This window comes from Beta vulgaris, chromosome 4, assembly GCF_026745355.1.
Source record: "Beta vulgaris subsp. vulgaris cultivar EL10 chromosome 4, EL10.2, whole genome shotgun sequence".
NCBI lineage: Eukaryota > Viridiplantae > Streptophyta > Magnoliopsida > Caryophyllales > Amaranthaceae > Beta > Beta vulgaris.
This window is the reverse complement of record NC_079205.1, coordinates 20,747,487-20,763,093: the sequence shown is the minus strand read 5'-3', so window position 1 is coordinate 20,763,093 and position 15,607 is coordinate 20,747,487. Positions and strand designations below refer to the sequence as shown.

The 15,607-nt window shown below is 37.0% G+C and overlaps 1 protein-coding gene across 1 annotated transcript; it reads right to left on the bottom strand.

Annotated features, from left to right (window-relative positions):
- Window positions 1–541: 541 nt before the first annotated feature.
- LOC104907331 (cytochrome P450 72A397) lies at window positions 542–7,586 on the bottom strand. Its single transcript, XM_010696245.3, has 5 exons — window positions 7,183–7,586; window positions 2,698–2,915; window positions 2,325–2,569; window positions 1,601–1,991; window positions 542–1,319 (listed from the first exon to the last, which is right to left on the bottom strand). Exons 1-5 carry the CDS (start codon window positions 7,451–7,453, stop codon window positions 879–881), a joined length of 1,566 nt encoding a protein of 521 aa, XP_010694547.2. The 5' UTR covers window positions 7,454–7,586; the 3' UTR covers window positions 542–878.
- Between the last annotated feature and the right edge of the window lie 8,021 nt (window positions 7,587–15,607).

The following is a 15,607-nucleotide window of genomic DNA, read 5'->3' as shown; positions in this document are numbered from 1 at the left end:
CCTTCTTCAAAACCCCTCCTAGAAGGTGGAGTAGATGGTTACTTAAATGTCTTACTTCCAAATGGTGTAGGTTGAACCTTGATCATTTGTTCATAAAAAGTAAAGTGATTAGTATTCGCTTATTCTTATAAAAGTAACCCCATCTTTTTTATAAGAGTACCATCTTTTTTTGTTGTTAAGAGTAACCTCGTTAGTAAGAGTAACCACATTTGTTCATACGAGTAACTTCATTCGTTGATAAACATATTCCCTATTATCATTAATATTTTAGTTATCTTTTTGAACTTGGTAATACATTGTTTATCTTTTTATGTTTTATTTGTTGCCTTCAATGTCAGGCGTCAGCATCCCACACACGAGCATACAAGGATTCATCGGGGTAAAACAAGATGTTTCTGAAATATTTGTGCAGAAGGGAAAGATTTGTGTACAATAATCAACTTTAAATGGACATTTGTCATAACACACTCAATATTTTTGCAAGATTCAAGTTGAAGATGAAAAACAAGTACATTATCTTTATTAAATGATCTAGTAGAGATAACGAGAAAACGGCTACACGATGCAGCTGCTTTACTATTATTAATTATTAAATGTATATTTATGTTAAAGGGCCTTCATCATCTCTAATTGTACTTGGGGCTCACAAAATGTCAGGACCAGCCCTGATGTTCTAAACACAAAACAATTCTAAATTTTCAGAAGTGTTATATACAACTCTTTTTTACACGTATACTATAGAAAATCCTTGAAATTCTTGAAATACATGTTTACTATAATAACACTCGAACTAGAAATATGACAACTATATTACGACCACAGCATATACATGATCATAAACCTAAATATCTATGCTTTACCAGAACTCCTGTAACAAATTACTCACTTCCTTTAACCCGTTGTAAAATGAGATGAGCACCGTATTGGGGTTGAAGAGTGATGACAGTAGTAGGGGCATGAGTATAGGACGGTGACAACTCAAAGGAAAAGCGCTGCAAAATCATGGACAATGCCATTTTAGCCTCAGCAATTGCAAAATTTTGGCCAATACAGATCCTCGGACCCCAACCAAACGGAAAGAAGGAAATATTTCCCTTGGTTGCCTTTGCAATTCCTTCCGAAAATCTCTCCGGTTTGAATTCTTTCGCATCATCACCCCAAAGTCTAGGGTCCTGATGCACATGGAGTATCGACAAACTAACCATAGCACCACGAGGGACCAACAAGTTTCCAAGTTTAGTTTCACGATTATGTACCATACGGGAGGCTGAAACCACGGCAGGGTACAATCTCAACACCTCGTATATTATCATTGCCACCTACAACAAAGTCATACAAATTCAATTACCTAAGATATAAATAAATAAATGTGCTCACAAATTACTAGTCTTTTCCTTTCAATTAACAACGACCAGGGACTTTTCTGGGAGCTACCTCCAAAAAGTTTGGATTATTTCTCGTTACTTTAAAGATAAGATCAATATAAGATGGGGAGCGTGGTTCCAATTATTTTCGATAATCACTTTTATAACTGATTCAGTTGAGCTCCAAGTAAATGAACTCCATAAAGGAATTTAACGCACATGAAATAAGCACTTACTGTCTTTAAATGGTTAAGCCCATCAAAGTCTGGTTGATTATTTCCAAATGTTGCCAGGACTTCTTCTCGTGCTCGTGTTTGCCAGTCTTGGTGCTTGCTCAACAAAATCATTGTCCACACTAGCAAGGTTGAGGTGGTCTCTTGCCCCGCAAAGTAGAACAGCTTACACTCATCAATCATATCCTGGAAACTCATGGCAAGCAGTTGCTTATGACTCCCAACATTTTGTGACGCTTTGAAGTTGGAGTCCATCAATATCCCCAACAAGTCATCCTTGGCAACTTCTCCAGCTTCCATTGCTTTCTTTCTCTTGTTGATTATTCCCGTCAATAGATTTTGTATCTGAGAGTTTATTTCTTTCATCTTCCTGTTGGTTTTTGTTGGCACATACCTGAAATGTATATCATAATTAACAGTTATTTGGTACAGTCACTCTTTAATATTCTAAAGTACTATACCATATGAGATCTCGGCCGCATCACCACGTTGTGACCGCATTGTAAAGGTTTTGAGCATGAGGCGACCGAGATATAAGGCCACAACAGCCACAAATAAACCATTCACATTGCACACAAATATGGCTTTCGCGGGCACGAATGCATCCGCTATTTAATACCATGATCTACACTAGAATGTTTTAATTTTCAGTGAAAACTACCCTAATTTTTTTTGGCTCCACTGTAATGTAAAACAACCCAAATGTAATTAAAACACTTTCATTTACCTCCATCCAGGGATATAAACTGATTGGAAAAGGCGCAGAGTAATTTGAGTCTGTTCCTTCAGAAGTTCAAAAATCCTTTTCCCCTCCTCGTAGCTACTGCCAAATGCAGCACGAGAGATGACATCTGCAGATAGGCTCATAAGGTATGGCCACACGTCTATTTCAGAGGAACCTGATTCCGGTACTATCTTTTCCCATTTGTTGATAACTTCAGTAACACTGTCCCCAAATGCTGGGATCATAAGCTACATAAATTTCAAAGTGGCTTGCAGTGAGATATCGCCCATACTTTAGAAAAAAATATTAATTAGGATTAAATTTTTTCCAGTAATGATAATGTTGAAATTAATAAGTGTATCAAGCAAATAGATACCTTTAGCTTTTCCATATGAAAAGCAGGATTGACCAGCTTCCTATGTTTTGCCCATTTCTCACCTTCATAGCCTACAAGTCCAGGGACAAGCAACCCAATAAGTGGGTTCAATCTCGTCTTCTGAAACTCGTTCATCCTAGTGAAAGCTTCCCTTATTAGCTCAGGTTCCGCGATATTTATAGCCGGTACAGGTCCGAACCATGTCCAACAATTTTCACCTGCATTTTTTCCCATATTTCATTCAGCTCATCAAAGTTTCCAATAATTAGAGTGAAAATTACATAATGACATAACTAATAGCCCTCGTATAAATTATAAAGGAAAGAGAACAAATCTCATTAGCAAACATGGGTAGACCGTACACGATGTGAGTAGAACATATTAAACCAGCAATTTGCTCAAAAACATTGTTTGACCGTGACTTTGGAAGTACAAACTGACATGACTGGATTACTTATTACTTGCTCAATGTATAAGCATGTCCAAGTCTCCAAGCTACTTCATGTTATCAAATCTGAAAAACATTGTTATGAAAACCTTGGCACAGCTAGAATTTATCTTCTTTTAACCAACAAAGTAGATGTTTAAAAAAAAAAGGAACAATTGACACTAGCATTCCCATCTATGGATTGTTTGCTTTAAAAGGTCTCAACTTTTAATTATTTCGTAGCAGTCGTAACTTTGGTGGTTCTCTTCCTAGAACGATCCTTCAGCTTAATTAATTTGCTCAATCAGTTAATTAGAACACATGACACACATCCAATAACCCTATATTTGTAATAACTCAAGTTAATAAAAGAGCTTAATGCATTATAATTAACCAATTTAGTAAGTTAATTAAGCTCAAGGACCGTTCTGAAAAGAGAACCCTCAACGTTTGAAATGTTGTGAGATAATCAAAAGTTGAGAACTTTTAAAGTGAATCAACCACAATTGAGATTGATAGTTTCAATTTTTCAAAAAAAAAAAAAAAAAAAAGAACAATATTACAGTCTTTTATGATAGGATTTACAAAGTGATGGATAGCTTAATTAGAAAATTTAGAATATTAGTGCCTAAGGAATACATGGTAATTTGACGGTAAAACTTTCAAGGAGTTGCACTGATAACTATTTTTGAATCTACACTTCTACACCTATCAAACATCTAACCTAAACAAAAATGACTGACTAACAGTGTGTGCCTGGATAGCAACCTTGGAGGGAAATAGAAGGGGAAAGGAGGTGGGGAGAGAGCGAAAGATGTGCTCGTATTCTGTTATAGTGTTGTCTCTTCATATCATTTTGAACACCCTCAGTCCAAGTGACCTTTAGCCTTCCCCAGCTTCTTTCAGCAAATTCAATATCACAAATCTCCACTACGCTAACCGGTGCATCATCCACTCAACGTATAACATACTTAAACCACCAAAATGGGTTCTATATTATCTTATCTTATCCTCAATATATGCAACTCTAATCCTTTTCTGAATATCCTACACATCCATTCTAACATACATAAGCATCTCTACTACCCCCATCTCCCTATATATATGATCTTCCTAAATGCTGAACACTTAGACCCTTGTATTAATCAGGAAGGTTTAACAGTTGGGTGTTTCATTTAAACTACATAACCTACTTTGTTACTTTGTGTTATGACTTAAGCCAATCATAATGGTAGAGATTTGGACAAAAGCATTGGAGGAAGTTTGCTTGTGCGAATGGGCAGCTCATTAGCTCAAACCATTTTGGTAAATCGCCCAGGGGACGGCAGCCAGGCGTCTGTGGATTGTGACATCATTTTAATGATTTGTAACATTTGTTGTCCAGATTTGCATGGTTGTTAAGGAATATTACTTTAACTTAGTTCCCTATTCTTATTTGATACTCCCTTTATGCCTGCAAGTGATTGCCCATTTGCTTTCACAAAGTTACACTACTACTAAAACTTTTGACTATGAATTTTCGCAAATATAATATAAAAATAAAATCATGTGGACCCTTGTTATATTAGTCTCAACGAGAATTCTCAAAAAAAAAAAAATTATAACTTACTTTGTTCAAAATACTTGCAACAATTTGACTTTAACACTTGTTGATCATCATCGCCAAACCAATTAGGAGTTGCATCAGAAAATCAAGTGTGACATCCTTGAGTAGCAAAATCCTAAGTCAGAGCAATTAGCTAAGACTTGTAGGTTAAGCTCACTTCTATGTCTTTCCTCAAGAAGATTTGTGTGAGAATTTTATGGAAGAAGACAAAGATTTGAAAGATCAAATTAACCGATGTATTGGCTTGATCAACCTTCCGAATCACATAGATGAGTAATTCAAAGATGAAGACAATGTGATTCTTCTTATATTCTTGCTTAAGAAGTATAATCATGTTATTCTTTCTTTATTGGCAACGAAGACAGAGTTTGTTTCAACACTACAGTTGTCTTTCCTTAAAAAGTCAAGATATTGATTATACAAACCTCGAGACTAAGCTCACTGCTCACCTGATGCAGCTCGTGTGGCGGTCTGGCAGAGGGATATAACAACATGCTGACAAAAGACAAAAGCTTTTCCCAAGTTGAAGTGTCTTTTTTCAAGAAGGTTGGGCTATTAAACATCTATATCAAAAGGTAAAAGAAGACGTAAAGATGTTGGACGAGTGCAAAGGGAAGAACAACCCCTTTTTAGGTCAAGAAGAAAAGTCTAGATAAATGGATTCTTGACTCGGGTAGTTCTCATCCCATATGCAGAAGGAAGGAAAATTTTTCATCCTTAAATTTATGTGAAGGGAAGAAAATGGTAACTTCATCTGATGGAGAAATGGTATGACTCAAGTCATCGAAAGGATAAGACCAATCTTCACATTGATCATGTTACAAATCTAAAGGTGGTAAGATATGTACCTAAGCTAAAGCAAAACCTAACGTTGCAAGGGAGGTTGGATAAGTTGGGGTATGAATGTATGATCTCCTTATGAATGAAGGAAGAATCATGATTACGAGCGAGATCTTGGTGGCTATGGTTGGATAAGGAATCTCCATATGTTTGATCATATAGTAGAGAGTTTTGCAGTCGTTACTGTGAAGTTTAATTCCATTCTGGGATGTCTCAAATTGCTTCAATTACATCTTCTATTTGGGTAACTGCAATTTCTAATCTGTGAAGTAAAGATTCCCCCTGATTCATTACCCCCTGCTGTGTCAAGCCCAAAACTGGACCCTTATTGTAAAGTGTGTCACTATGCCATGGATCAAGTTTCATGGGACACAGAGTGTATGATATGACCCACTTTCCCTCTAATCTTAACTTCAATTGTCAATAAAAAAAACTCTCTATCTCCAATCATGTCGTGTTTTTTGTATTCTAAACAAATTATTATTCGATAATTAGCTTACTAATAAGAAACTATTTTTATTACCTTTAGATTATTTGCTCAAACTGGAAACCTCATAATTAAGGTGATTAAACCAGAAACCACTTTCAAAGGGGGTTCACTTGCTATGTAGGATTGGATTGGGTTGGTTTAATCTTTATTGGTTCAATAGGTCCATCTACTTATCACATTAATTTCATAGAAAAAAAGAACAATAGAGTAACATTGCGTTCAGTAACTTCTTGTTACCATAACAGAAATAGAAGTATACTCTTTCTTTCCTCTAGATATATAAACAAAGAAAAAGGAAAAGAGGGGTGGGGGGAACACAAACACATGGTACTATACATTCTCTTTTTCACCATACATGTCAAGGCTGATTATTGTTAATCACTCTGTTGGTCCCATAAAGGTTTACACACTTGACACTTCGCATATACTTCCTCCGTTTAGAAATAGTTTATGTTATTACGTTTGCCAATTTATTATTTCAAACATTAATATCTCTAATTCTCAATAAGTAAAATGTAAAAAAAGTTGATATTAAAATAATATATATTGAGACGAATCTAACAAGATTTCATATGATTATGCTTTTCCTAAAATATAAATAACCAAAGACAATCAAAGCACAAGATATAAATAGTAAACACTATACAGATAGTGCAACTATTTCTAAACTCGGGGAAATATGTATGTACTCACAATTATTTATCACAATCGTTTTCTTCACCAGACAAAATGTGCAGCACATGAGTATACCTCACTAATTAACTATCCTTTTGAAAATCAAAATATAAAATATAAGGCATGTACGATGTTCGAGGTCGGACTGACTATTAATTACTCTTAATTTATGTTAATAGAAATTTTTTAAAAATAACGTTATTATAGTATTTTTCAAGATGAATCCAACAGTATAAAGAGCACATGGAGTACAAACTTTATGGAAGGTCCAGTGGCAAACTCGTGGTTAATTCTATACAGTCATAAAAGATAAATATTGTCATTTTAAAAAAGGAAAATCACAGTTATACTTTCAATGCCTACGCCTATATACAGACATTAAATTGATTACAAAATGGCATTTGAGATGTGAAGTTGGCAAGAAAGAAGTGAAAAGAGAAAACAAACCGTATTTGTTGACATGTTGATCAAGGAAAGGCAAGACACGAGAGTAGTAATCATTAGTAAAAGGAATGGGCTTTTCTCTAGCTTCACCACGCATCCTGAAAGTTTCCTTCATATCACCAACTAACCATTTGTATGAAGTGCCTTTTAATCCCTGTTTTCTGAGCTGCTTCTCTAGTTTTTTTGGTCTCAACCAAACCCAATTCAGAATTTTCCATACCCATGTTAGAATTACACATAAAACTATTCCAATTGCAATTAATAATCCTGTCATAATTTTGGTTGATTTTCTCCCAATTTGTTTTTTAGAGTAGTAGATAATGTGTACTTATATAGGATGGAGCCGTGGAGGTATGAAAGAAGAGGAGGTGGTAAGTAGATTTTCGCGAAGAGTCACTATCTGATGGATGGGGTAAAGCCAAGGTGCAACTTGACAAAATATAAGGAAGGGTTTTTAATGCAAAGTAATGGCCACTGAAATGAATTATTATATTATTTATCCAACACTTATTTAGCAAGCTGGCAAAGTTGTGGTCGTGAAGGTGGCCTTCATTAGTTGATTATCTTTATTTGACAAAATATAATTACTAAAAAAGTGTACCATTACTATTGTAAGAAATCACTTAATCTATACAAATATATTAAAAGGCATGCGAAAAACAAGAAACTGTGCCATGTGTCGTTCCTTTTAGGGAGTTTTAGTTCATGTAATCCATGTATAATTAAAAAAATTAAGAAAGTGTATAGTATAGGATTTGATCCCAAGACCTCAAGTACATATATTAAAGTTCTAAATACTAGGTTAAGTTGTACTCCCTCCGTTTCCTAAAGATCTTCCCACTTACTGTTCCTACAAATACCAAGGAAAATCAAGTTGTGTGGGGCATGGTGTGAGTAAAGTAGGAGAGAGAAAGGGGTTAAGACAAATAGATAAATAAACAAATAAAAAGGGGTTAAAGTAGGAGAGAGAAAGGGAGTAAAATTGAATTAATAATGTAATGGTGGACCATATGATAGTGACATGAGAGGGTAAATAGGAAAATTTGTTTTGCCAAATAAGGAATAAAGCAAAAGAGGGAAGATCTTTTGGAAACACCCTTAAACTGAAAGAGGGAAGATCTTTAGGAAACGGAGGGAGTATTTAGTGTTATCATCATAAAGTATTATATTAATAAATGAAATTTTTCCTTACCCGGGACGTAGCCCGGGCCTAATAACTAGTTTTATTTTAAGTTACGCAAAACGGTTTAAAGCTAATATTAAGAGAAAGGTTGAGGTGGTGGAGTATTAGCATCATTTCACATACACCTCGTATTTTCAAGATTTAGGGATTAAATCTCATGTGAAGCATTTGAGAAATTACTCTTATTTTCTTTAACTAAGCGTCCTTCATCTTATCTTAAAAATATATATTACTGAAAAGAGCATATCACAATTTTGATTTCGAAATATGGTAGTTTAATCTACTTGATTACCACTTTGATTTATTTAATGATTCAGTAACACATTCTTTAATACATTTAGAGACTATGTTATTAACTATCTTAATCCATTTGGTAAGATTGTCGGATTATTTTTTAATATGTCTGTTGTAGTTTGATATTCAAAGGGGGACACGGGATGGAGAAGAAAATGGATGGCTAAGTTAGTCGATATGTCTAGCGATAGTGTTGGATTATAATGAGATGGAATGAGCTTAGTTGGAGAATGTACACTTATGTTTTGCCTGATTTAACGTAAAATTAGACTGTTTATCTTAATACTTCGCGAAAAATGCAACCATTTATACTTGGAATGGAATTTTTTTGTCAAGAGGAATCACTAAAAGTGTATTATTGGATCCCCTGAAAAATGTATTATTTGGATCATGTACATTTACTAAATGGGTAATCTACGAATAGAATTGTTACGAAAAAATAAAAAATAAAAACCTTTAGGAATGGGCAATTGAAAAAGATGCATATTATTTACTCTTTATAGTTCATCCATTAAGTAAAGCAAGGTGTGTTTCCTTGAATTTAAAACTTTGTGAAAGAACAATTTTTGTAATAAATGAAAATGATATATAGTTGAAATAATTATCTCATATACAATTTGCTAGTTTAGTAAACATATATAATTTTAAGTACTACTACATCTACAATAAAAACTAGTATTTGGGCCCTGGGCAATGCCCCAAGTCAATTACAAAAATCGTAATTTTATTAATTTTTCATGATTTTCTATCTGGTGCAAAATCGGGAAATTGACAGCTTAATAAAAGTGTTAGAGATCAAAAGGTTTGTCTATATCTTATTGTTACATTAGATACAATTATAGATTTTTACTTTGAAACAATAAACATTAACATTGAAACTATAATGCATTATTGGTTAAACTCTCACATCTTATTTCAAAAGACATGCATTTGACTCTTAGGAACTACATATTATTAGTATTTTTAAACGAGATCATAAACATGTGTATTAGAGAGTATCATGTGGCACCATCTCATTAATGCGAAAGCATCTCAAACTTTCCTTAATGAGAACTGAACCCCAACTTCAAGATTAGAAAGCATAATGGCAATCAACAGGCCAAGTTTAGCTTGGTTGAGTACACCTTTCAATGTATTTATATAAATAATATTCAATACATAATCATAATTTGAGATATCTTTTACGGTTTTTTCACCAAATACCCCTGTAGTTTTTTTAAATTTATGGGGTATCCCTCTTTTTTTTTAATGCACCAGATACCCATACTATTTCAAGAAAATTCACAAAATGCCCTTAATGACTAACAGTGTAAAGTTTCCGTTAGTCATTAACCTAACTAACCCTATAATCCTAATTAACTCTCTAACCCTAACTCTTAAACTCTAATCCTAACACCCTAACACCTAACCCCAACCTTAACCACCCAACCACCACCTTCCCCCACCCTCACCCACGTAGCCTCACACCCCTCCCCCACCACCCCTGTCGAATTCCTCCTCCCCACCCCCAACCCCCACCCCCGTCGAATTCCCACCTTCCCACCCCTAGCCCCCTCGAATTCCCTTTTCCTTTGTTGTTATTCTTAATCTCTCTCTCCTCCTTTGTGGATTTCAAAAACTGATTTCATGTATTTCGAAAATTATAATTTTCGAAAATAATTCGATTGGGGAGGGTGAGAGGAGGTGAGGTGGTGGATGGTCAGGCGTCGTGATGTTTATGAGCGGCACAGTGGTGGCAGTCTGGTGCGACGGGAGTGTGAGAGGAGGTGAAGTGGTGGGGTTTTGAGAAAATTGACAAGGGAGAGGGCTATTGCCGGGGGAGGGGGGCTGCTACCGGGAGTGGTGGTGGGGGTGGGTTGGGGAAATCGATGGGGGAGGACTGCTGCAGGAGGTGAGGGGGGGATGGTGGTGGTGGTTGGGTGGTCAAAGTGTGGTGGTGGTGGGGTTAGGATTTGAAGTTATGAGGGTAGGGTAGGGTTAGAGGTTAGGGGTTTAGTTAGTTAATTAGGGTTTAATTAGAGTTAGAGAAGTTAATTAATCCTAATGACTAACGAAAACTTGACACCGTCAGTCATTAAGGGATTTCGTACATTTTACCCTCAAAGTAAGGATACCAAGTGCATTAAAAAAAAAAAGAGGTACCCATGAATTTTGAAAAACTACAGGGATACCTAGTGAAAAAATCATATCTTTTATTTCGCTCTTTTTGCATGAAAGTTCTTTTTGAGATATATTTTAATGCACCATTGCAGTTTGCAGCCCTCCCATTTCCATCTTTTGATTTTTTCCTTCTCTTTTTTTCTTTTCTTTTGTTGTTTTTTCCTTCTGAGTATTTCGATTTCACTGTCCGAACAACATGTGTGACACGGGAGTCCACGCATAATACCTTAGGGACTTAGGGTTCACCATACGGCATACGGTATTACGGTCCATATGTGGTGTAAGATATTATAAGGTCACTAAAAGTCCGGCACATGATGTCACCTGTGATGCTAAGTTAAAAAGATGTCGAGATGCATATGTCACGCGTTACGCCAGCACAAGTCCACAATGGCTTTCCATCACCTAGAAGAGCTTAACAAATCAAGACTTAAATTGCCTTAAAAACATGAACAAGAGATCTATAAGAACGTTTCACTCATTGTAATGAATTTGAAATTGTTGAGATGTGTTATCATAAATTCATAATAATACTTCAATTTTTTTTTTCACCGAATTAAACAATATCGAACATATCATAATTTGTATTTAATATGTTATTCGTATTGGGCGTTAAGGACCCAAATGTTGAGGTTTTTCACTTTATTACCTGATGATGGAAAGACTAATACTTCTTGTGCTGCCTTTACTGTGTTAGATGTTCCTCCGGATCGCGACGTAGAGAAGGATTTGGCACCTAATGTCCCGTCGTCTGCTACGTCGGCTGAAAAGGAGTCTGGTAAAACTCCGGATGCTTATTCTCTAGGTTTTTTCATCTGTTTGTTTTTAAACATGGAATATCTTGACATGCTTTGCTTTGGCTCACACATAGGGGTGACCTATTCTTATGTTCTTTTAGAGCACTTAGGGGAGTGGTCATAACTTTTGCACTTTGCTTTGGTCGTTCAGACGATAACTATTTAGACAATTTAAACATTGTGCATTCTGTCGTTTTTCTGACGCTCAAGTGGAATAATCAGGCGCTTTGCAAGCCTATCATTGTCGTAGAGGCTTAGGCTCTTGCCATTGTAAAAATGGTGAATTTAAACGTATGAAAAAATGCATTTACTTACTTGCAATGAGAAGGGTAGGTTCATAGAACATCATGATTTGTAGCAAGTATTATATCTGAGGGAGTCGTCGTAATGGACTTATTGAGCAAAAAGAACAGAAAGAAATCATCAACGGTGTTATCCATGATTCTTCGGTTGATCTAGGAAAAAATAATCATCGGTCGCGTCGTTAGAACGTTGCAACGTTATTGAATAGTGATAAATGAAATATCCTGAAAAATTAACGTAAAGTGAAATATATCGCTGACTATCAACGATAACTTCATCGTTTATTGGCTATAGACAAAAATTAAAACGAAACGTCATAAACTACTTAGCTAGAAAAATTATCTTTTGAGGTGGATGGCGTTCCAGCTACGTGAAACCACACTTCCGTCGCGTCGAGCCAATTGGTAAGCGCTATTGCTAACTACTTTAGTGATTTGATAGGGGCCTTCCCATTTTGGACCCAATTTACCGACACTGAGCTCTTGTGTATATTGAAATACCTTTCTTAACACCCAGTCACCTTCGACGAAAGACTTGGCTTGAACGTTTTTATTAAAGCTTTTTTGCCACGACTTGTTGTTGTGCTGTCATGCATACCAACGCTGCGTCTCGCAATTCTTCTATAGTGTCCATGTCGCTGAGCAGTTCGTCGCGATTTTGTTGTTCTGTCATTAAACCATACCTAGTAGTTGGGACACTTACGTCAACTGGCAAGACAGCTTCGCATCCGTATAGTAGTGAGAATGTGTTTATCCTGTCGCGGTGCGCGACGTCTTGCGATTTGCCCATAAGATAGCTGGTAATACTTTTTCCCATTTTCCTTTTTTTGCAGTGAGACATTTCTTCAGCGTGTCAATGAGCGTCTTGTTACTGGATTCAGCTTGTCCATTAGCTTGTGGGTATCTGGGCGTTGACGTTAACAACGTAATGTTCCATTCGTCACAGAAATGTTTCGTCTTGTCGCTAATAAACTGCGACCCATTGTCGCATATAATTTTGGACGGGATGTCAAACCTGCAAATGTTGTTAGTATATAAAAGAAATAACTTCTTCATCCCGTACATTCTAAAAGGAATAGGCTTCTATCCATTTGGAAAAATAATCAGTCAGTGCTAACATGAAGACCTTATGTTTTGGGGCAAGAGGAAATTTACCAACTATATCCATCCCCCATTTCATGAAAGGACATGGAGTTAAAGAAGGATGCTGAACTTCACATGGTTTATGCGTCATACCTGCTTGTCACTGACAACTATTGCACTTGGTATCATACCTGAGCGCATCCTGCTTCATTGTTGGCCAGTAATAACCCATTTGTAATGCTCTGTTGGATAGGCTACGTCCTCGTGGTTTCCACATGTCCCTTCGTGCAAGTCTTCAAGGACTTTGCCCCACTGGTTCTTTCTAAACAACGTAGGTAGGGTCCTGCGACTGATTTTTTAAATAGTACTCCTTGGATGATGACATATCTTGATGCCTTGAAGCGAATTATGCGCGCTTCTGCTTTATCTGCTGGGAGTACGTCGTTAGTGACGTAATCATAAAAAGCTTTTTTCCAACTGATACTTACCTCCTTAGTAGTAGGACTTCTAGTTGTTGCGTCACCATCACCAGGATTTGACTCATTATCGCAAGTCGCCACGAGATCAGTTACGTCTTTGGCTTTGCTTATTGCTGTTGTTGCGAGATGGATGATCGGAACAGAGGTGAAAGATATATCTCTTAAGGATGATCCGACATTAGCCAATGCGTCTGCCTAGGTATTTCGGTCTCTTGGTATCTGCAAAATATCGAAAGGATTAAATATCTTACTCTTTTCTTGGGCGAATTCTAGGTAAAGCGTCATTTTGGAGTCCTTCGCAGCGAATTCTCCCTTGAGCTAACTGACTATTAATAATGATTTGCTATAGACTTTCAGTGCTTTTCCCCCCAAGTCGCTTGCCAAGATCATTACTGCTATCAACGCTTCATATTCGGTCTCATTGTTTTTCGCTTTAAACTTGGAACAAATAGCTCGTACTATCTTGTCCCCTTGTGGCGACTTTAGGACAACACCTGGACCTACACCGCGAAAATTAGATGATCCGTCAACAAATAAAGTCCATGCATTATGGTTCATATGATTAATCTGAGCGATAGCCCACTTGGAAGGTACTGAATGTCGTAGACACTGAGTGCGATAGCCCACTTGCTCATGCGACCTATCAATTCAGGTCGTCGCAAAACGGACTTTATCATATAGTTAGTCATGACAATAACAGTGTGAGTCTCAAAATAATGTCTTAATTTTTTGATAGCAGTAACTAATGCTAGAATGAGTTTTCTCAAGACGAATACCTGCTCTCTGCGTCTAACAAACACTTACTGACATAATAAATTAGAAGCTGCTGACTTTCTGCCTCTTGCGTCAGGACGGCGCTGACAGAGATATTGCTGACTGCTAGTTAGAGCTGTAACGTTTCACTGTCGCAGGGCTTTGACAACAACAGAGGGGAAGCTAGATATTGTTTGAGTGCTTGCAATGCGTCTTCGTGCTTTTGAGTCCAGTCGAACCCCTTGTTCTTGCGCAACACGTTGTAGAATAAATGGCATTTTCTTATGACCTAGATATGAAACGATTCAAGACAGCAATGCATCCAGTTAACTTTTGCACTTCCTTAATGTTTCTTGAAGATTGAATGTTGACCAGTGCTTTAATTTGATCAGGACTGGCTTCAATTCCCCGTTGCGTCATGACATAGCCCAGGAACATTCCCGCAGCAACTCCAAATGTGCATTTAGTAGGGTTAAGTCTCATATCATATTTTCGAAGGACGTCGAAGGCTTCCGAAAGATGTTAGATATGATCCTTTGCTTGGTTTGATTCACCAACATATCGTTGATATACACTTCCATAGTATCGCCTAGTTGGTCCTTGAACATATGATTAACCAAACGCTGGTACATTGAACCTGCATTGTTTTAGTCCAAAAGGCAAAACTTTGTAACAATAGATACCTTTTTTAGTGACGAACGCCGTTTTTTCTTGGTCATCAGGGTGCACCAGGATTTGGTTGTAACCAGAGTATGCATCCATAAACGTCAAGAGCTCATGCCATGCCGTAGCGTCAACTATCGCGCCTATATGCGGAAGGGGAAATGGATCTTTGGTCGATCAGGATATTTAACCTCACGCACCTAACCTAACCGGCTAATAATCTGGGTCGACGTTGAGTTTATGTGTGAGAACGTCGGGGCTGATACCTGTCATGTCTTTGTAGGACCAGGCGAAACTGTCTTTGTTAGCTTTCAAAAAATTAATTATTTGGTCGTGCATATCCTACGACATAGTCGCTCTTATTGGAACGACATGGTCTGGAAAGATCGAATCGAGCACCACTTCGTCTATATTCTGTTTGTCCGGCGCGTCGGACGTTGATCCGTTCGTTAGTTGCTAGATGGATGCTTTGGGAGGTTTGAGCGATGAGTTTTAGCATTCTCGGGCGGCTTTCTGCTCGCCATTGATCTCTCGAACGCCCCATTTGGTTGGGAACTTCAGCGTCTGATGATATTGTAGGCGGACTAGCAGTCTACGACATTGAACCTGGTTGGCAGATAGACGCCTTTGGCTAGGGTTGGCAACGTGCTTTCTCCGAAAGTATGTTGGGCCTCTCCACTGAAACAAACTAAGACATTAGACTTTTTAGTTATA